Source organism: Rhinolophus ferrumequinum, chromosome 3 (genome assembly GCF_004115265.2).
Source record: "Rhinolophus ferrumequinum isolate MPI-CBG mRhiFer1 chromosome 3, mRhiFer1_v1.p, whole genome shotgun sequence".
NCBI lineage: Eukaryota > Metazoa > Chordata > Mammalia > Chiroptera > Rhinolophidae > Rhinolophus > Rhinolophus ferrumequinum.
The window spans coordinates 21,807,198-21,831,259 of NC_046286.1; the positions used below are offsets into that span (position 1 = coordinate 21,807,198).

At 33.8% G+C, this 24,062-nt stretch overlaps 1 protein-coding gene across 4 annotated transcripts in view; it reads left to right on the top strand.

Annotated features, from left to right (window-relative positions):
- TINAG (tubulointerstitial nephritis antigen) overlaps window positions 1–24,062 on the top strand; it is an 81,397-nt gene that overhangs the window by 38,703 nt on the left and 18,632 nt on the right. For 3 of the 4 annotated variants that reach the window (XM_033102465.1, XM_033102464.1, XM_033102466.1), the window contains 3 exons: window positions 1,496–1,676; window positions 3,179–3,224; window positions 6,635–6,758. In XM_033102465.1, coding sequence (XP_032958356.1) covers window positions 1,496–1,676; window positions 3,179–3,224; window positions 6,635–6,758 — 351 coding nt within the window. Of the gene's footprint in view, window positions 1–1,495; window positions 1,677–3,178; window positions 3,225–6,634; window positions 6,759–12,113; window positions 12,216–24,062 lie in introns of all 4 variants that reach the window. The other variant, XR_004422642.1, reaches the window with a different exon arrangement.

The following is a 24,062-nucleotide window of genomic DNA, read 5'->3' on the forward strand; positions in this document are numbered from 1 at the left end:
TTTCCTCATCCACTGAATGCTATAGAAGAGTGAGATGCTATGAAAGAATATGTATCAGATATTGATAGGTGGAAATAAATTTCTTTAAAAATTTTTTTTCACATGTTTTGCCTAATAAGTTGTCCATCTTAGGATGGACAACTTGGCTGATAACTTCCCGGTGTAGTAGTGCTTGGTTGGCTTCGGTTTTGTACTGTAATAAAAATCAAAGTCTTTTAGGAGCTTAAATATATAAGTTATCATTGAGACCTAACTAAATCTCATTTATTAATTTGCTCACTTTAACATAACAAAACACCATAGGCTGGGCGGCTTACACACAACAAGCATTTATTTCTCACAGTTGTGGAAGCTGAGAAGCCCAAGATCAAAGTGTTGGAACATTCAGTTTTCAGAGCCCTCTTCCTGGTTTGCCTTCTCCCTGTGTGCTCATAGGACAGAGAAAGTACTCTAGTGTCTCTTCCTCTTCTTACAAGGACACTAATCCCATTGTGAACCCCACCCTGATAACCTCCTTTAAAGTTAATTATCTCTTAAAGGCCCTGTCTCCAAATACTATTGCACTGGAGATTAGGGTTTCAACAAGTGAATTTGGGGTGACATAATTGAATCCATAGCACTTATTATCCAAAATAATACATTTAATGCATGACTTTTTGAAGTGTTTAGTGTTTTTTATGACTTTGCTTTCATTACACTCCTTGCTCAGATTTTCTTACTCTGTTGAACACTATTGAATTTTCTTGAACTAATCCTATTATACACTTCTATGGGAAGTTCAACATTATATATCTATAAACTCATTCCATTGTTTTATTTTCCTTACAATCTGCTTCTGTATTCAATGAATTGTGTTGATTTTGAGCTGAATGATTTGTACTTTTCTATATTCAGTTTCAAAATTAGAGATTAAAATTGTTTTCATCTTTTGTATACCTTTCTACTTTATTTACTTTAAATGTTATATTAGTATATACTATTTCTCCAAAGTATCCTGTAGACACATAATAGTTGAAGTCTTATGAGGAGGTATCTTTAATAACAAAAATGTAAAAAAAAAACCACCTTAATTCTAAAAGTAACATAATTTATCAGGATACCCCATCTAAGTATAATAAAATTAATTGTATTTTTCACATTAAATTTGGCTTTTCTACATTATAATTACAGACACAGAATGAAGAAGTACTTCCCCTATTAATATTACCACAGATTTTATTGACTCACTTACCATCTTCAGGAAATTCTATACTATAGATAAAATTACTTATTAAAGTGGACTGAAGTGAGATTTTAAAAATTATAATGAAGAAATATAAGGGGGGCAAGGAGGAGTCATTGGACTTTTATGTTACAATCAGTCAACACTTTCAAAATGATGCATATATGTGGACAGAATAATTTGTGAATGCTTAATACAGTAAAATTACATATAAATAGTATATCATGATATTTTCCTAAATATTACTTTTACTTCTTTGCTTATTCCTCATAGACTGGTATCCCACGCATGCTATCCACTTTTCAAGGATCAAAATATTACCAATAATGGCTGTGCCATGGCAAGCAGGTCTGATGGGCGGGGAAAACGGCATGCCACAAAGCCATGTCCTAACAACATCGAGAAATCTAATAGGATCTACCAATGTTCTCCTCCATACAGAGTCTCTTCCAATGTAAGTCTAAATGGCAAGAATTAAAAATGATTAATTTTCTCAAAAATATATAGCTCTGCTGTAATTAAGATTATTTAAAAAGTATTTAAATCATTAGATTCTAAGATAATGCTATGTTTTCAGATACAATTTTTTTTATATTCTTAAACTGTCCATTAAAAACTTTCAGTTTGGATATGATTTCTAATTTTTGTCTATTAGCAGTATAAATGACTGGTTTAAATTTTGAAATGTCCATGGAAACAGAGTTTTAAAATTATATTTTTAATTAATTAATTAATATACTTGACAAATAAAAGCTAAGTCAAACCCTTTCCCATTGGCTTTTTGTGGTAGTAGCTCATTTTATCAATCCTTTGCCTTACTCCCCCAAATAATTGAAGCAGACATAGCTGTGATGGATAAAAAGACTCCCGTGCTTTCCAGTCTGTCATTTAAAAGCATGGGCAAATTTTGCTTCATGATATCAGTATTATGCAGACCTTCTCACTTTCAGAGTATCTCAACCTTCAGAAGCTTCCGATTACCTGCAGCATACAATCCAGCATTTTTACCATGACATACAGGCTTTCCTGATTTGGTTCTGACCTACTGCTTTTACAGATTCATGTCTTGCCAGCATCTCCCTCTCCACCCACTCATAATGCTGCTGCTATAAGGACTACTGTCTGCTTCCTAGATATACCATGCTCTGGCATGCTTCTCTACTTAGCTAAGTGACGGTTCCTCTTACCCAAATGGTTATCCTACCTGTTTACATCTGGCAAAATCCCACATATGTCTCAAGGCCCAGGTCAAGCCTTCATCTTCCCTGTGAAGTTTTCTTGACTCCTGGGTAGGGTCAATTTCCTTTTTCCGTTTGCATCTATGGCACTTCGTGCTTGTCTCTATAATAGAACTTACCATTTTATAGTGCAATTATTTGTGTTACTGTCTGTTTATTACCCCCAAATTTAAATACATCGGGGATAGGAGCAGGGTCAATATTTGTTTCTATCCTGGTTTCCGGTGATATGTACTCTGTGATACATGTGCATAGATGAATGAATAACCCGGCTCTTTAGTAAGGGCTGCATTATACATTGGGTGGTAACATAGAAATATTTGTATGCTAAATCTACACTGAACAATTTCACAAAGCAAGTATTCGGAATTGCTCCTGTGATCAAAAGAATGGAGATGGCACTAATCTCCACTGATTAAACATGGTTTTAACTTAATTATTTGTGCATGTGTGACCATAAAAAGTTATCATATTTTCTTTCCATTACAAAAATTATTGAGGGATAAAGTCAGTGAAACAAATGGTTTATCTTAGGAACTTCATCAGTGTGGCATTTCACATGTGAGTATTTCAAAGCGTGATTAATGACAAGTGGTCAAAGCACAGTGGGTTGTATGACTCCTAAACTGATTGTACAACAGCTAATATTATACACCAGACAATGGGTTTAGTATGCTCTGCTAACAATAATGATGCCATTGATATTTTTTCCTTCTAGGAAACTGAAATAATGAGAGAAATCATGCATAATGGACCAGTTCAAGGTAAGCTTGGAGGGAATATAATTGTCTTATTTATTCCTTTAATAAACAATATTACATTTTAGCTCGTGTAAAAGGAACTTAAGAAAAGAAAGAAAATTTTTACTTTTAGAGTATTTATAAAGGCTCAACAACGATAAGATCAGTGGAATTATGGGAGATATGCTCACCTAGTAACTTCATTTGGTGTCATTTTGTAGACTTATCAAATACCAGGAATGCCAAAAAAATGTATAAACATGACTTGTATTCATCTTTTGTTATTGGTATATATTGAGTATTACAATTTTAATACAGTTTTCTCCTTTCTTAAAATGTGTATACATTTTTTTGGCACCCTGTGTATATGGTGATGCAAGAAGAACTGACTCTGGGTGGTGAGCACACAATGCAATATATAGATGATGTATTAGAGAATTGTACACTTGAAATCTATGTAATTTTGCTAACCATTGTCACCCCAGTAAATTTAATTTAAAAATAAATAAAAAAGAAGATAGGCTCATCCATAAATTGAATTCTTAGATATTAATGACACATATGATGACAGTCTGCTAAATATTTCCAAAATGATCATGGACTAAGCAGACATAAAATTCTAAGTGATAAAGCTCATTTAATTGTTCAGTCATATTTAAAAATCTTACATAATGTTAGAAGTTTTCTCACCTTCAGTTTAAATAGATAAGGTAATGGACTGAAATATCATCAAGGTTTATCAGTAGAAATAAAGTAGATTCTTTCCTTTTTTTAACCTCAAAATAAATCAAATAATCCAGTAAGATTTTGTGTTTTATAAAAGGCTTTCCAGTTTGATAAATTTTATAAATGTGTTATGGAAATCAAATAAACAATAAATAAGAACATAATGTACTGACTTACTGTACACTGACTTTGATTTTTATGATATCGTCTTTGACACCTAGTTCCTCTGCTTATTTTGCACCAATGGAGTAAAGATACATTCCCAGCGTCTATTTTCTGTGCTCAATATTGCCTTGAAGAACATGGGAGAACAAATCTAGTGAGGTCTAAAATAGAAATTCAGGTTGTGAACACTGAAATCACCCCAAATATATTATCAAATGAATTTACATTCACCAAATAAATTTAAATAAACCGAAATTAAATATAAAACATTTGATATATACCTAAAGAACTATTGGCCAGTGTTTGTTTTTCTGAATGCTAACCTAATTAGTATTGATTCAACATCTAGCAGGAACCACAAATTTTGAAATTGTGTTGGAACAATTTTTATTGATTGTTATCACCACTTAACATGTATTGAGAAACTGAAGCTTACACTAGACAGACATGTCCTGAATTTAATTTTAAAAATCCTGGGACCTTACACAAAACCTGAAACGAATATAAAAATTTTTTTTCTCCTTACAATTGTGTTATTTTTGTTGGCTGTTATCAGAGCAGGGCAAGTCATATGTAATTTAAATATATGATTCAGTGAGTGGAGTTTGTGTGACAGTTTGAAGACATTTGAACTTAAGGCTGAAGTAAAAAAATCCAACTTTGACATTTGCTACTTAAATGACTTTGGGCAAGTTATTTAACCTCTCTGAATCTTCAGATCATAACATTACTCTTTTAAGTTTTCTCTCTCTCTCTGTTTCTCTCTGTCTCTGTCAAAAGAAATTTGGAACATAATTATTTAAAATTGAAAACACCTTAGGTTTCTTTTATGGTCATATACTCAGATGTTCATGAATTTCACATTAATCAAAAATGAAGAGATACAACTTCAAAGTAATAAAGTTGAAATGCAAATTAGTCAACATCCGTTGAAATGTTTGTTGAGAACCCTTCTGCCAGCCTGAACCAGGGGTGAAAAAGACAGAGCTGCAGTCGAGGCAGGCTTCATCCTGCCCTCCAGCATATTGGAAGTCTGTATAAGTTTGCTGCAGTTTTCCAAAAATAAAACTGCACTACAGTAGCTTATGTAGTTATATGTTTGTGGGTTCATCATGTGTGTTAATGGTGTCAGGAACTGAAGGAAAGTGCTGCATTCAAATTAATTGCAATGGCTTCTCACTCATGTTTCTTTAGTTGATAGTGTTTTTCAGCAATGAAGAGTGTATTTTATTCATGGTAGTTAATATAGACTTGGGAAAAGCTAAAGAAGCCAGTGGTTCTATAGAGAGGAAAACCACTAGCAGTATCCTCACATTTTTATAAATGCTGGGTGACTCACCTTGCTACAGATGCAATATATAATAATTGTCTGCACATTGTTGCTTGGTTTAACGTACAGTTTTCCCTCTGGTCTCAGTACAAAAGAATGTAAAAAGCAACAGTATGCTGAATAAGTAACACTGTGTGCATTCTTCTAAAATATGTAGAATTAAAAATAAGCTTAGGTTATGGAAAGAGAACAAAAGCAAAGATGTGCAAAGAGTACAGGTATATAAATTCTTTCAAAACCTATGGAAATGTGTTTTAAAGTAGATAAAGAAAATTTAACCTCTTTTGAGAATATTTGAGCAGCATAAGAAAAGGCACAGAACATTAAAAAATGGAATAAAAAGTGGAACGTTAAAAAGTTATTTTTGACTTTGGAGTAAACGCTTCACTTTAGGATCTATCAAATGCCAGTGACCTTAGTTCATATTTTATTTAAAATGCATGTCAAACTAAGATAGACAAACATTGTACACAATTAGGAAGGTACACTTACCTTGTTCAAACTAAAAATATTTTCAATTCACATCTAGAAGAGAAGTTTAAAGTTTTCACCCTGAGTTGCTCAAGCCCTTCAACAAAGCACACAACACAGAAAAAAAGTAATCTAGGTGAGGGAATGAAGGAGAGCTTTATAAACTATAAGCTCTAATTTTCTAAAGAATACAACATTGGTTTAGCAATCCAGAGCTGGGAGGATGGAATCTTGTCAGAGTATTCTTTTGCCAAGGGATTGCTTTTTATTCAAACTCACCAAGGAAAGGTTTGTGTTTATTTCTAAAGATTAAGGACAATTACTTTGAGCCTGGTTTGATAGGCTCACTCTTCACTGCTAGCTTAATGGGAGTTTTAAGAGGCTTGTCGTGAAGCACAAGGTTAATGGAGAAATTGCAATCATGAGCCAAGTGCAGTGGGCTTTCACTGCAAGGGACAAAATTCTTGGTAATAGTGCCTCTATCAATTAAGAATAGATGTGGTTTAGGTATAATGTGTACTTCAGTAATATTCAAATAGCTAAAAATTGCTTTTATAAGAGAACAAGAAAATATTGCAGCCAATAAAATTAAGCAGGAATCAAAATTATGCTAGATTGCAAAATCCCTTCTTAGGTTCCATTCCTGGCAATGTACCCATTGATTGTTCTGTGAGGATTTCTGAAGACTTTTAAAGATAATTTTTTAAAACCGTGTCATTTATCCTGTTGGGTTTTATTTTAGCCATAATGCAAGTCTATGAGGATTTCTTCCATTATAAGTCTGGAATATATAGACATGTTACCAGCACAAATGAAGAATCAGAAAAATATCGAAAGCTTCGGACACATGCAGTCAAACTCACTGGGTAAGACAATTTCTTAAAAAAAAACACTTCATTTAATGCTTTTGGAAAAATGAAAATAAAAGTAAATGTATATAGTGTGTGTAGGCACCAGAATTCCCCTTTGTATGAGAGAGTCTCATACAAATTCAAATTAAAAATTATCTAAGCCTTGACATTCCTTACTCAGTATTTTAAAGTTCAGTGAAAGGATGACTTAAAATTCAGAGAAAGATGACCATTTCCTGTTTTTCACTTCCTTGTAAATGTGTCCTAAGAATCTGTTACAAGGGCAAGGGAAATATATTATTGGAATAATGATGTAGTCTACCTCCGGCATAACCAAGAGAAGAGTGCAAATCCAAAATGTATGAGGATTTGGTAAAAGGTTTTTGATGGAATAACAAACGGTAGAGATTAAGCAGGAAGAGAGGGTAAGGTCATCTTTAATTCAATATAAGATTTTTTTTTTTTATATTTTTGTGAGAACTGTGGAAATTACATTTATCAAATTTGTGAGTAAAATACATTCAGCTCTGCAAGGGCAAGAAACAGGTTCAAAATTTGGTTGCATTTCAAGAGTAAGTGATTTCATAAATCGATCCTACTCGGAAAGAGAATGTGGTCATTTGAGACCACTTTGTCCAGTGCCTTCTCAGTCTCATTCTGACTCTGCCCAATCCGTAAGTGCTTTCTCATAAGGTCTCACTCTATTTCAAATTAAATGCAACAGAAAGGTGTTTTGTTTTGTTTTTGTTTTCCATCCCCAAACCTCACTATTTCGTCTTGCCAATTATAGTAAATGACTTCATTCCTGTTGAATATGTCCTTCCTGTTTAAATTTCATTGAGTCTGCACAAAAACAACCTCTACTGTAACCAGATTGTTACCTTCTCCTTTGAAACACTCTGAGTCAATTCTAAGGTACATCAACAGGTTATTTTCTGTGATGTCTCTTTAATCATCATCCCTCCTTTATTTTAAATACTCTAATATTTCAATTACCATATTAACACATTTCATTAAATCTAAGATACTACTGATTTTATCATTTATCTTGATTTCAGGGATGTGAAAATATGTGCATCTATTGAAATATATGGTATTTCATGTTAAGGCAGTATATTGAAAAACTACAGAGGAGGAAAAAATATACTGGGGCTGCCAAAAAAAATGTATACACATGATTTGTGTATTCATCTTTTGTTATTGGTATATCTCGAGTATTACAATTTTAATACAGTTTTTTCCTTTCTTAAAATGTGTATACATTTGTTTTGGCACCCACTGTATAAAGATAATTTTATCATCCAGAGATAACCTCTCTTGAAAGTTTGGAGTCCTAAAATATAGCTATTGAGAAAGATAGCTAAATAGAATACTAGATGTATTTCATAAGAAAATGAGATACTAAAGTACTTAGAATTTTATAACAAGGAAAATTTTGCTAAAGTTTTCATTAGCAGTATATAAGAATGCCAGTTTCTCAATATTCCTTTAAACACTGGGTGTTTTACTTTTCAATTTAGTCATATTAACCTCCCAAAATCATCATTAACATTTTGTGGAAAGCATGTCATGTAAATCTCTCTGTCTCTCTGTTGAAGAAAAGTTAGAGAGACAAACAAAAGTAGAAAGATAACATAGGATAATAGCATTTTAACATACTAATATTCAGGTTATTTTTACTTGAATTTAATGAAATGAAATAATATGGAATGAGACAATTTTGATTCTTCAATACAAGAGACGCTAGTTTTTGAAAGAATCCTTTATACTTAAGGAAAAATATGTTAAAAGAAGTAGAGATTGAAGTAATCCATTTTTTAGCTTCATATTTCAATTTCATATTATATTTATTGATTTGTTGACAGACAATATGAAGAAATTTATCATTCTTATACTTCCCACCTCACCTCCTCATACATTTCATATGTGTTAGTGATATTATTTTTAAATATTAAGGGATTACAAAATTTGCATTCTGCTCTGAAACTGTAATATCCATAGTTACTTGTAATTTATTATATATCAATGAAGTGAATGATGAGCAAATATCTTTTGACAATGGCTTTTCTTTCCTTGAGTTTAATTTTTATTAATTATTTTAGTAGGTGAATTTTATTTTCCAGTAATTTTTTTTAATCAAGAAGGGGGTCTTATAATACCTGTGGTCTCTTAATTACTTGCATGTTTGAGAAAGTGTTTGTTTTCTTTCTATTCAAGAATAAATTTAACAATATAAAATCCTGGCACTATAGAACCTTCAAAACTTTGTAGATGGTGCTCCAGGGTTTCTGGAATTGAATTTTCCTGCAGAAAAATCTCTGACCAACCAGATGTTTTTGTCTCATTTCAAGTGACGTGGCCTTTTCTACTCAAATACTCGTATTAATCTTTCTTTTATCCTTGAATTAAATATATTCACTATATTTTAAAGTACATCTTATACGTACACTGGATTTTGTATATCTCCTTTTATATTTTAAATAATATTTATAATTCTTTATTATTTCACTGTATATGATTTTCTCTATTCTGTCCCATCTCTCCCTGAGCATTTGTTATAGAATTTGGCATTCATTCTCCAAATGGCTTTGCCTCTGAAATGTTTTAAATTTTTTTCTCTTCCCTTTTTTTTGGTTGTCTTTTAAGTTCTTTGAGCTGTATTTAGAAACTTCATGTCTGCAATTTCTTTGAGTCTATATCTGACTTCTCCAGTTTCCCTCAATAATTCCTTTTGAGCTGTATATTCTTCATGTGTTTTTTGCCAGCCTTCTTTTAAAAAAAAAATAATCTCAAATCTATGCATTTCACTCTCTATCATTTCCTTTCTTTCCAGTCCACTTCTTGTACTATTCTGACTCCAACTGTCGTTCAGCCCATACATACTTTCAATGAATTATTCCATTCAATCTGACCACCATTTATTTAATTGTCCCTCTTCTTGATGCCCATGATCCCTTCATTATTTAGTTAAAATTCCATGGCAATTCATTATAATCACTCAGACGTACCCTGGACTCTTCTACCCTTACTTGATTCATCATATTGGCTTAGCAAAAATCTCAACTCCGGTTAAACTTAAATTAGCTTATTTTGTACCTGCAGCTGTACATCTGAACATAACTGGAAGAAATTCCTAACTATGCTGATTTCACTTTAATTTATAACCACAATTTTCAAGTAGTTATTTAATACTAGTAGGCGATTATATTCTGGATTTTTATTCTGCTTATTGTCCCACTCTTTAGGTGATTATCTCAAAACTTTTTATTTTTTCTAGAATCCCTAGTACCCCTACCCTTATGCTCTTAGCTCATGATCTTGAATTCTATTTCACCAAAAAGATTAAAGGCATAAAAAAAAAAAAAAACCAGCTCCCTGTATCACACATTGCACCTATCAGCACGTACTCCCTCCTACTCTTTCTTTCCACTTACACAGAGGAAGCCTCCGTGCTCCTACCAAAACCCTTCTTTGCTCTAGTGTAGACACCAACCCCTCCCCACTAGTCAAGAATATGCAGAAGCAATTTTCCCTTTTTCTTCTCTGTAATCCATTGTACTTCTACCACCATACACATGCCGTTATTTTTCAGATATCATTTTTTCAAAAACCAAAAGCTTTCTCTTGACTCCACTTCCTCCACACCCCATTTATGGGCTTTCCTTAAAGCAGACTCCTTGCAGGATTCATCTGTACTCACTTTCTTCAAGTCTTTGTCCATTTTTTCTTAAACCTCTCCAATCACTTTATTTCCCCTCCTCTTCCTAAAAATACTTATTTTGAGGTTATTAGTAGCCTCTATGTTGCTGTGTTCACCAGTCAGAGTCTAGGACTGCTCATACCCTCCTTCTGCGTTTCCCTTACTGGCTGTGACTTTTCAATGTTCTTTGCCAATTTTCTTTTCCCTGTACTTCTATACTTTTAATATTGGAGTGCCCCAGACTCAGGTCTTGGTCCTCATCTCCTTTTTATTCTCACTCATTCTCTTATGAACTCATCAGTTTCTGAGCTCATCCTGACTTTGAGAACTATGTAAACCTGACACCAGTTGAACTTAAACTGCAGCCCAGGTCTCCCTCCTGAACCCCAGGCTCATACATTCCATGACCTACTTGACATCCGCATTTGGATACTTAATTGGTGGCTCAAATTCAGCACTTCCAAAACTGAACTCCTGACTTCCTCCTTTGTACTTGCTAAATACCATCTTAGTGGATGACAACGACACCCTTCCATATGCTCTAGCTATGAACTTTGAACTCATCCTTTATCCCTCTCCTTGCAACTTATTTTCAATATGTCAGAAACTGTACACTCTTTCAACTTATATCCAGAATCCAACCCCTTTTCACTATTGGAACTAGCGCCACGCTTGCCTGAACCACCATTACCCATTATTTTTTGCATGGTTTATGAAGGTCTTCCTTCAGTATGGTTTCTAACAGGTCTTCTGCATTTTCCTTTGCCCTCGACAGTCTGTTTTCAAAAGAGAAACCGGGGTATTCCTTTTATAACATTAGTCAGCTCTTGTTAGTCCTTGGCTCGGAACCCTCCAATACTTTCCTATTCCCCTACGAGTTAAAGCCAAGGTCCTTATAATGGCTTACATGATCTGAGGGTGACCATCTGCCTGCCTACACCCTCACCAACTTTCTTGTCTTAGTTTCTACTGGTCTGTACTCTGTTGTTCCTGCTTTAATAGTCCTTCAGTGTTGCAGGAACTCACACCTCAGGGTCTTTCTCTCTGCCTAAAATGCTCTTTCATCAGACATCTGCTTTCTTAGTTCTGCCTCCATCCAGTGCTTGCTTAGATCACATCTTCTCTGACTGTGTTATTTACTACTGCCACCTGCTTTCTCCTCCACCACTTCCTGATCCTCCTTACCTGATCTATAAAACTTTTTTCCTAACAATGATCCCTTTCTAACATACTGTTTAATTTAATTAGCTTGCATGTTAATTGTGTATTATCTGTCTCTCCTACTATAATGAGGCTCCATGAAAGCAGGTGTCTGTATTGTTCACTGATGTAGCCAAACCACATAATACAATGCTGATCCATAAAACGCTTAATGCTTTTTCTACTCAAAATATGATTTTTTTTAAAATACATGCTCTATGCTAGTTCTTAGTCAGTACTCATCTTTAAATGGGGCAGCTATTTGTTGAAAAATAGAGTGAGGGGAAGTTGGAGGAGAGAGCTGAGGCACTCCTCAGCTTTGACTGAAGTTTGTAATTCTGAGATCCATGCTCATCAAATCAATGCTGTCCTTAGCGCATACCCTGTAGAATTTGGCAGGACTCACAGTACATCCCTTGCAGGTATTTTCACTGCCATGTGCTATTCTTTGCCTTTCTGTTTTGCTTCAGCATGCTTTATCTTTCAACCATCGCCCCTGAGGATTGGCCAGGAATTTGGCAACCCAATGGGTTTCTGGTGTGATGTTGTCTTCAGCAGACTTCCCATGGGTGGTATGGCAAGGGACTGACATCGCCTGCTCATGGCCCTCGTTATAAAGATTCTGAGGGGATATTTCTGAGCTCTTACATGCTTTTAAGGGGACACTTTTCCTATTCAGGTCTGGAGGTGAAGGGGGTGAGTTATGGTGAGTGTTGATTCTCAGGATCTGCTTGTGCTTTGGTAGAGAACAAAATGTGTTTTTTCGTTATTCCTCAAAGTTGTTAATTGGGATTATGGCTATTGGCTTTGTTCACTAAAGAAGAAAGAAAGTACTGAGGTTTTAAAATTTGTTTTGTTTTATTTTTATTTTCTTAATTGTTTAGTAACTCTTCAGTATGACAAATGGAATAAAAATCCCTTTATACTGCCACTGTGACTGGAAATTCAGCTCTACTTGAATTCCATTTCCCTTCAGGATGAAAGTCCCAATCCTTTGAAACCTCTCTTTCCTATGCATTTATTTTTGTCAATTTTTATCTTCTCTAGTGATTTCCTTGATTGGAAATTTTATTTCGACCATACACTTGGTGATCGAAATAATTTTTCCTACTATTCAGAGAACACTGAAAATGCCAACACTGATATGGAGCCTTCCTTGATTTGTTAGAACTGATCATTTATCATCTCTACCACCTATTTAGTCATGCTCACTGTGTTATTTTAAGTCTACTCCTAAATTTGCTCGTGCTGGGTTGCACAAGCTATGAATGTGTTTACATTTAATCATTCTGACACTGTTCGTATATTTTCCATGTTCAGTGCATCAGTTGCAATTGTGTGTTTACTTTTATAAACCCCTGGAAAATTGAGACCTTTATACATTTACATCACATATGTGACAATTAGCGATGCTAATTCTGGCAAATTACTTTTGGAGAATATGTTTATTTTTTCAGAAATATTGAAGGTCACCAGGGCATTGTCAGGTGCCTGGAGTAGTAGATTTTAATCCATTTCTCTATTAGTAATTCCTGATTTGGTAATTACTGCAGGCAAAAAATTAATGCGTCAGTGAATTAGAGAGTAATCAAATAGCCCAAGTAGGTTAATGTTCTTCATCAGAGAGATTAATATATTCTGATGAAATACCTTGCACTTTTATTGCAATAAATTCTATTTGCTGCCCTTTTTGTAGAAGACAATGCTATTATATTTAACTTGCTTGAACAAACTTCTGTTGAGTGCCCAGTACTGGGCAATACAGGAGGATTACTAAGTAGCCCTGCTCTTACGGAGTTTAGGGAATGAGGCAGACGTATCCACAACTGATTCCAGCATGAGGCGATAAACGCTATGTGTTTCTATATATATAAAGGCCAGGATTGTGGTCGGTAGATAAAAACTTACAATGGCATTCTTTGCTTCTAATAATCTTATTTTACTCCTGTCTTTTCTCTTTCCAAACCTCTGTTTATCTCCATTATATATACTATAGTTATAAAAGCATTCATTTGAATAAAAAATGCTCTGTGTTTTGAGACATTATATTATTTTATACGCTGATAATAAGAAGAAAATATTACCAATTAAACTAAGAAACTCTCTTGATTATTAGATGGATCTCAATTTTAGAGGTATTTAAATGTGCAGAAAGGCAGAAGTGTGTCTTACAATTAAAAATATATGGTATTTCAGATTTTATTATGGACAGTGTTCCCTATATTATGGTCCTATTCCATCCACATGTCCATTATCTATTACAGTTCATCCTGTGTCCCTGTCCACAAAAGGATCTAAACTTGCTTTAATCCCTAAGCAAGTTGATAATGTAGTGCATTAATGCCACTTATTTTTACATATGATTTTCAGGAATCACCACTAGAACTCAAATGAAAAACCCTAGCAGTTATCAACTTTAGAAAGTTAAGAGAAATAATTGGATAAGCATTGATTTTTCTTCATTTTGTCATCCCTGCCATGGGAGAGAATTTTACTGAGGAGATAGTCTACATACGACCAACAGAAAATAATACAATAATTTTAGGACATATTTTTGCTATTATTTGATAATGTTTTATGCGAACGTGCATTTATTCAATAAGTATCTATTGAGTACCTATATATTCCAGGTGTTCTTTTAGGTGCTAGGGATAGATCAGTGAACAAAATAGAGATCCTGGTCCTCATCAAATTTATATCCTACTAATTGATGTATAGCTGTTAGGCAATTAAAATTGTGTTTTAGAAGGGCCAGAGTTTTAGAGCTAAATGTTTTGTGTGTGTCTGGGGTCAACAGTATTACTTATTTTATATATAAATATTGTGTAGTGACTCAGAGAGGAGACAAAGCCATTGTGGAATGGAGGCCGAAAGGAAAGCAAACATTCAAATAGTCCAAGAAAACCGATGAAAGAATAACAAAGATTTTTTTTCACATAGCTTATGAATGATAATTCCTAGTTTTTTAAAACTAAATTGAACACTCCAAAATCCATAAAAACAGCTGCAGTGGTAGAAATTGAATATGCTTCCAATAAGTGACTGTGTGAAAACACATGATTTGAGTGAATCATCTATAAAATTCAAGTCAGAGATGTCTGTAAACTTGGATGCAAATCTATTACATGACTTAAAATTGGGCACAGATAGAATGCATTCTAATTTTCTCTTTTTCTATTAATTCAAGAAATAGTAAAAGAGAACCCCTGTGGTTTCTGGTACTGTGCTGAGTAATAGGTTGAGAAAAAATAAATATCTCCCAGTGCAACTAGATATATAATGTAAAGTTATGATACAATTGACAAAGGCAGGAGGAAGGGGCAAGAGGGCAGACGATCGTTGATCTAGACTTTAGAATCTGAGAAGTGTCCCAAGGGAGGAATGTCTGAGCTGAGATTCATGGGTTGTTTAGGAAGAAGCAAAGGGATTAGCTTGTGTAAAGGACCTATGGTCAGACGGATAGAAAAGATTGTATGAACACAATGCAATGTTTGCTGAATCTCAGACAGTGGGGACTTGTAGGCCATTTTATAGACTTTAGTGAAGCATGTGAAGTATTTGGTTACGGATCTTAAGAGCAAAGGGAAGTCATTGAAGTTTTTTCAATAGGATGGTGGCGTGATCTTTCTTTGTATTTTTTTAAGATTATTTTACTTAAAAATGAGATATAACAAGGCAAATTCTAGTAATCCAAGTAAAAGATAACAGTCTAGACTTGGTAAGATGGTGGAAGACTTGGGAAGATATGAGTGGATCAAGAAATATTTAAGGAGAAAAGCTGGCACACATGATGTGGATTTGGAATAGAGTATGGGCAGTGCGATGGGGCAGAAGTTCAATATTGGGCCTGATGATTTTGAGGAATCTTTGAGATATAAAAATACAGTCAGGTGTCAGAGAAAGCACATATACTAATCTCAAGGTCATAAGAGAGATAAGAATCGAAGATGGGTAAGATTGAACAAAGGAAAAGAAAACCTGATTGACACTAAGCCATGGAAAAATCCAATATTTAATGACTGGCTAGAAAATGGTTAGTCTGCAAAAAACAAACAAACAAAAAACCAGAAAGAGAGGCCAGCTTGATTTTTTTTAAAAAGTTGCTAGTGTAAGATTTTTGAGAAAGTTGGAAAGCTGAAAGTGTTGGGACTTAGAATATATGAAGAGATTGGTTTTAAAGAGATACTAAGTAGCAACTTTATTGTATCAAGAGAAAGGCAGAGAGGAGAGGGTTAGATGAAGCTGTTTTAACATTTAAGGTAGTAGTTAAGTTGAGGCAAATCTATCAGATTACTTCTTTGTTTACTTCCAGGAAGTAGAAGGTAAGGTTATCTGTAGAGGAGGGAGGTGGTGGGAGGGATGCATTATCAGAAATTTGAGGAGAATAGAGATGGTTTGCAACAATGTTCTAGATGTTTAGGCCAAAGGCCCCGAGGACCCTAAGGAAACTACCACGCATCACTAATGGTGCCATTCTGCCCTCTTGTGTGTGCTTTTTGCTGTTGTAGTCAGCTGGTTGGTGTACACAAAGAGCAATGGGTGGTTGAGTTCATCCTACTGACAGTTTTCCAGATGCGTGCAATGAAGAGTGAGAAAAACAAATGGTTTAAGATATGAGAATTGACATAAGTATTGCTAAATGGCAGAAAACTTGATAAGACTGATGAAAAAGAGCATTGATGCATTTGGAGAAAATAGAAAAATCATTGTGTTAGAAGCTGTGATCATTTTAATTCAGTGATTTTATGATTCTCTAATTTATTGTTTTACTTTTTACATTTTTTATCATTATTTATGAGAAAAAAAATCATGTAATAATAAAGAAGTAATATTTTACTGATTATGAATAGTGTTATAGAATGACTAAAAGCCATAATTATCTATGTTAGTGCCTAATTGTGTTTTAATACCGATTGTCTACTTTCCAATCATAGACCTTTGATCTCTCTCTCTCTCTCTCTCTCTCTCTCTCCCCCCCCCTCTCTCTCTCTCTGTTTACATACTATCTATCTATCATCTATATATCTAATCTATCCACTTAAAGATACTTGCTCTCGAGGCGAATATAAAAGTAATGCTTCAGAGTTAAATTTCTAATATATTTTCCCCACATATCATAAAGAGTAAAAATTCCAGGAGTGTAAATCATTATTTAGTGCCATCACAAATTATTTGACATAGCTTTGTTGGGACCACCACTAGTTTTTCCTTATTCATATTTTCTCCCCCCCCTCTTTCTTTCTGAATAACAACTGAATGAATGTTAAGCCTCAATTTTCGTGCTATGTTATGTTTAACCCCTGGCAAATTGATAAATTCTGAGCAGATGTTTTAATTAGAGGTTTTTAATGCATGGTGAAGTCTAGATAGTTGAATAAACATTTCAACTACACTTATTTAGAAAATGCAAATTAATGTCTGATAATTAGTGTAGACAATACAAAAACATGTAATTTGGGTGTTAGGATATCTTTCCACTGCAAAATGCTTAGTTCTTTCTTTTTTGGGGGAGGTGGGGTGGCGGGTGTACTGGTTGAATAACAGTAGCTGCTGCAACAGATAGAGCCAAACTCTTTAATGGTTCAAATATATTAATAGAAGTTTATTTCTTGTTCACATAATAGTTCAAGATGGGTGATCCTAGTTTTGGGCTCTCCTCCATATGGTTTCAAGGACTCCAAGCTCTTCCTACCTTATTGCTCTGCCGTCTCTCAGGGTCACATGTTGTGATCTCATTGAGCCTATTGAAAATGAAAAAAGCACGAGGAGGGCTTCTTATTTACTTCTTTTAAAGTCTTGACTCAGAAATGGACCTTGTCACTACATTCATATTCCTTTGGTTAAAACTCATTTATATGGCTCTATGCAATTGCAAAAGTAGAGGGGCAATGTGAACAATTTGGCAGGGACATTTTGATATCAGAACAAATAGAGCTAAATATTGAAGTGGAATTCCAAATTTGCATATATTTTAAAGGGGAAAAAAAACACCAGAGACTCAAATTTTGAATTTGTTGAGAGCTGACTTGGTCTACATCTCCCAGGCCCTCTGTGCTTATGTGCTCTGTTTTTAGAGAATCTTTATTGAGAATTTTTAAGAATCACTGCTGTACAATATTGGTTAAATTGATAAATGTATTTGTTACCAACTATATCCATCATCACTGACATAGCACTATTGTACAATCCTCATACTAAAATCCTTATGAGATGGGAATTATTATTCCACTTACCAGAAAAAAGAAACCGAGAATGCTTTTAAAAACTTTTCAGGTCCTTCTGACTTCAAAATTAACATTCTACCAATACTACACACACACACACACACACACACACACACACACACACACACACACGGAAGGTCCAGTGTCAAAATCCACTCAATGTCTTTTTACCCCATAGGTTTTTCTCAAGCAATTGCTGTATTTTCTCTTTTAATAAAAATTTCCTTAGCATTAAGAATACAAATACCAATAGTATACTGCTTCTGTCTTCAAGCAAGGCAAGAGAGGGAGGTAGAGGAGTAAGCGGGTGTCAGTACACAAGGTTTTCAGTGGCAGATGGAAATAGGATAGGAACTGATACCGAATAGTGAGGATGTACATCATGGATGAAGGCACCTAACTCCAATCCTGGAGCCAGAGAAGGTTGGAAAGAGGAGTCTAGTAGAGCCAGAAGATATTATAAAAGGTATATAGAAAGAGAAGAGCGTATTCCAGGGAAAGTGTGCAGCAAATGCACAGTCTCACAGTGAGAGAGACTATGACATGTTTAAGGAACTGAAAGGAACTTAATATGGGTGAGTGTCGTGCATGGAGGAATCTAGTGAAAAATGAGTCGAAGAGGCGAGCAAGTCAGAAGGGCATTCTTCTATAAACGAGGATTTACTTCTGGAGCCTGCCTGCTATTTCTGAGTTTGCTTCACACTCCTCCATTATCTCTATATTAGCCTTTGCAGCAACATTGTTGGTTTACAGTGAAAGTTCCAAGATGTAGCCGCGTGACACCCCTCTACCCCATATCCTGTGGATACCCCGTGAAGTGGTGTTTCCAATAAAGAGACTAAATCAAGTCTTCCACATTCGCAAGGAGTTAAGTTCAGCACCCTATTTCTGAGACCTTCTACTTTGAGATGAGATAACTCTGAGAACAGAAAATGTCACCAAAGAAAATAAATGGGATTTCAATAAACTGAATCACTTATTCGGTTTCTGCTACAAGGCAAATAGCAGAAACTTGAGAACTTTCGAAATGGAAAAGGAATCTTTCCTACCCTGACATATTGGCAGATCTGAGCTCTGGGAAATACATACATACAGTCGTCTAGACTTGAAGTACTTAAAATCTAGTAGGAGAAACAGCCCTGTAAATATATAATGTAAAGCATTGGTTTTGAAATGGGTGGATGAAAGTGTATGGAAGCATAGAGGATGGGAAGCAACTTCACCTAGGAGTGTGCAGGTACATTAGAGATGGTACAAGTGAAGAGAAGAGTAGGAAATGACCATAGAGAAAAGGTGAATGTATTTATTATTCTTTTGCATTTCCTCTACTATGAACTCTTAATTCATTCTTCTAAGAGAGTCTTAGATTTAAAAATCTTGATGGGTATGAGCTAATAATGCATTGGAAGCATCACTCCTTTTATAATATTGACTAAACCCCAGTTTATTGTTGGCTTTTGTAAATTTATTTTTAATGACTTTGACCTGGAATACTTTAACTTTTAACCTTGATTTTTAAACTTCTATTTTTAAACTACTTAAGTCAAAATTTTACCTGCAAGATATTTGGGTGAATGATGATGAATAATAGTCTCTATTATTTATTTTTTACCACTTTATTTTAATACCAGATGGTGTTTGCATTGCTTCACTGCTCTCATTTTTTTCCAATATTCAATTATTTTTCCTGTTTATTTTCCCAATGATACTTAAAAAAAAAACAACGTAGAACAGCTTAAATTGAAACTTTATGTTTTATTAATAAAAAAGATAACATACAAGTTGTTACTTTTTAAAGACTATTATTAAGTACCCTGTATTTATTTATTTTTCCTTAGAGAAATGCTATTGTTCAGGATTTTGTGTTTGTAATACTTTTTTTTCTCTTCTCTATATCTTAAGTTCTTTATATCTTTTTGAAATGCAGCTTTCAAAGTTGAAGCTCTTTGGCTGCTAAACTATTTTATTTCACTTTTGTTACCATGTTAAAGTATTTCAATAGTAAATAATAATGAAAATAAAAGAAGTATTAAAATGATAATTTGATTCAATTAATTAAAGAATTTGCCACTTTTCAAACTTAAAATATTTTATTCAGCTAAGATTTGTAAGGGACCATGAATTTTATCTACTCAAGAACCTAAAAGAAGACATGGTGATAAAGATTTTCCAGAGATTACATGCTGGTTAGTTGCAGAATTAATACTCGGTTTAAGCTACTCCAATACTAATCTCGTTTGATAAACCACTGGGATATAGGACCTATTGCTATAAAACCTATTGCTGCCATTTAGTTTGCTGTGCTTAGCCTTTTGTAAGCTGGGGATAAAGAGGTATTTATGAGGAATAAATGAGATCATACAAGCATAATAGTTATAAGCTTAATATATGGGAACATTCAATAAATGTTAACTATTCTTAGTAATAATATCAAAAGTGGGAATCAATTGGGCTATATTTGTAATTATATATACAACTTTAAAATGTGCTGTATTTCCCCCCAAATCTATAACATTTTAAGATAGGTTAATGATTTTAAATAAACTTGTAAAATTATGCACTTTATTCAGATTCCTTCTTTGTGAATTAAAGTTGATTTTCTGATCTGAGAAAACTGAACTGATTATATGGAAAATAAAGCCATGATGGGTATTATAAACAAGTGATGTCATTGAAATAATTCTTAAATATTGACTCAGTGATTTTCTAATACTTTCAATGATTTTACATTTATAACTATAACATAGTTATAACACTGCAGTTTTATTTCAAGATTTCTCAAGCAAAGCCACCATTGGTAATTGACTTCAGAATAAATTTTGCTGAGAAATGGAATGTAAAATTACATTCTGTGATTTAATATCTTTCAAAGTTTGGATGAACGTAATTGAATATCTTAGCTTCAGTGATAGTATTTGGGTCCTGTAAATGCTGACACTTTCCTAAAGCACTTACAAGTGGGTGAAGACACTAAATAGAACTGCGTTTAGAGAAAGATAGGTAATATAAAATACCTTATATTTGTCAGAAGTGTAACTGAAAGAGTTTCTTGCATTGCTACTGAAGACATCTAATTAAACACCAATTCTTGACTTTCTTGGGGGAAACCTGGAAAGCATATAGGTTTAAAATTTTTGAGAGAAATAAAAATAAAAAACAGCCTTGGTTTTTATATAAAAAGGATGATATTAAGTAATAAAGAAAATTACAGTTTGCAAAGAAAATTGGTGTAGTGACAGGTATAGAAAATATTCCATGGTACATATAAAAATAACTCAAGAGAAAAGCAAAAGATTATTTCATATGTATTAAGTTGTCCAGGACTTCTAGAACTTACTAAGTGGGATAGAAGGCTCATTGTTCTTTACATCCTTTAAGCTGAATGCCTCCAGAGTTTAATCTTTATGTGTTGATTCTTTTTTATTCTCCATTACTCAATTTTATTATTTTTTTATTTTTCAATTAAAGTTGACATTCAATATTATTTGATATTAGTTTCAGGTGTAAAGCATAGTGGTTAGACATTTATATAATTTATGAAGTGATCCCCCTGATTAGTATCCACCTGGCACTATATACATAGTTATTGCGATATTATTGACTATATTCTCTATGATTTACTTTACATCCCCGTGACTATTTTGTAAATACCATTTTGTGCTTCTTAATCCCTGCACCTTTTTCATCCAGCCTCCTGTCAGGCAACTATCAGTTTGTTCTCTGTTTCTGTTTTGGTTGTTCATTTATTGTGTTCTTTAGATTCCATATATACGAGTGAGATCATATGATATTTGTCTTTCTATGTCAGACTTATTTCACTTAGCATAATATCTTCTAGGTCCATTCATGTTGTCAGAAATGGTAAGATTTAATTCTTTTTTATGGCTAAGCAATAGTCCATTGTGCATATGTACATATACTTTATCAAATCACCTGATGGGCAGTTAGGTTGCTTTATATCTTGGCTATGTAAATAATGCTGCAATGTACATTAGCCTGCATATATCTTTTGCATTAATGTTTTGGATTTCTTTGGGTAAATATCCAGAAGTGGAATTGCTGGGTGATAAATAAAGAGTACTTCTGTTTTTAATTTTTTGAGGAACCAAACCTCTATAATGTTTTCTATAGTGGCTGCACCAATTTGCAATCCAACCAACAGTGCATGAGGGTTCCCTTTTATCCACATCCTTGCTGACACCTGTTGTTTGTTGATTTATTGATGACAGCCATTATGACAGGGGTAAGGTAATGTCTCATTGTAGTTTTAATTTGCATTTCTCTGACAATTAGTGACATTGAATATTTTTTCATATCTATTGGCCATCTACTAGGCCAACTTAATAACAATTAAGTTCGTGAACTTGTTGCAATGATGGTGCTAACCTTTTTTGATATCAGAGAGATTATTCATGATGAATTTGTACCAACTGGACAAACAGTTAACCAACTCTACTATTTAGAAGTGCTGAAAAGGCTGTGTAAAAAAGTTAGATGACCTGAACTTTTCCCCAACAATTCATGGCTCTTGCATCATGACAATGCACCAGCTCACACTGCACTGTGAGGGAGTTTTTAGCCAGTAAACAAATAACTGTATTGGAACACCCTCCCTTCTCACTTGACCTGGCCCCCAATGACTTCTTTCTTTACCTGAAGATAAAGGAAATATTAAAAGGAAGACATGATGACATTCAGTACATTAAGGGTAATATGATGACAGCTCTGATGGCCATTGCAGAAAAAAAGTTCCAAGATTGCTTTGAAGGTCAACTAGGTGCTGGAATCGGTGCATAGCTTCCTAAGGGATGTACCTCAAAGGTCACCATAGTGATATTCAGCAATGAGGTATGTAGCATTTTTTCTAGGATAAGTTCATGAACTTAATTGTCCAAGCTCGTTATATATCCTTTGGGATATATGTCTATTCACGTCCTCTGCCCATTTTTTAATGGGTTTGTTTTTTTGTTTGTTTGTTTTTTTGGTGTTGAGTTGTATGAGTTCTTTATAAATTTTGGATATTAACTGTTTATTAGGTGTATATCTTCTCCCATTCAGTAGGTTGTTTTGTCGTTTTGTTGATAGTTTCCTTTGGTGTGCAAAACCTTTTTAGTTTGATATAGTCCCATTTGTTTATTTTTCTTATGTTTCCCTTGCTCAACGAGATATATCAGATAAAAATATTACTAAGAGCAATGTCAGAAAATTTACTGCCTATGTTTTCTATTAGAAATTGTATGGTTTTGGGTCTTATATTTAAGTCTTTAACCTATTTTGAGTTCATTCTTGTATATGGTATAATAAGGTGGTTTAGTTTCATTTGTGTGTGTGTGTGTGTGTATGTATCTGTCCAGTTTTGCCAACACAATTTATTGAAGAGACTATCGTTATCCCATTGTGTATTATGCTTCCTTTGTCATAGATTTAATGACCATATAAGTGTGGGTTTATTTCTGATCTCTCTATTCTGTTCCATTGATTTATGTGTCTGTTTTAATGCCAATACCATGCTGTTTTGATTACTGTAGGCTTGTAGAATAGTTTGATATCAGGTAGCATGATGACACCAACTTTGTTCTTCTTTCTCAAGATTGCTTTGGCTATTCAAGGTCTTTTGTGACTCCATATAAATTTTAGGATTATTTGTTCTAGTTCTGTGCAAAATGCCATTGGTATTTTGATAGGGATTGCATTGAATTTATAGATTATTTTGGGTAATATGGATGTTTTAAAGATGTTAATTTTTCCTATTTGTGAGCACAATATGTACTTCCATTTATTTGTATCTTCTTCAATTTCTTTGTACAATATCATACAGTTTTCTGAGTACAGGTCTATTACCTCCTTGGATAAATTTATTCCTAGGTATTTTATTTTATTATTATTTTTTTGATGCAGTTGTAAATGGGATTGCTTTTTAAATTTCTGTTTCTGATAGTTCATTATTGGTGTATAAAAATGCAAACTATTTCTAAATATTAATTTTATATCCTGCTACTTTACTAAATTTATTAATCAGTTCGAACAGTTTTTTTGGTAGAATTTTTAGGGTTTTCTCTCTGTAGTAGTATCAAGTCATCTGCAAACAATGACAGTTTTACTTCTTTTCTAATTCAGATGCATATTTTTCTTTTTCTTGTCTGATTACTGTGACTAGGACTTCCAATACTGTTGGATAAAAGTGGTGAAGGTGCA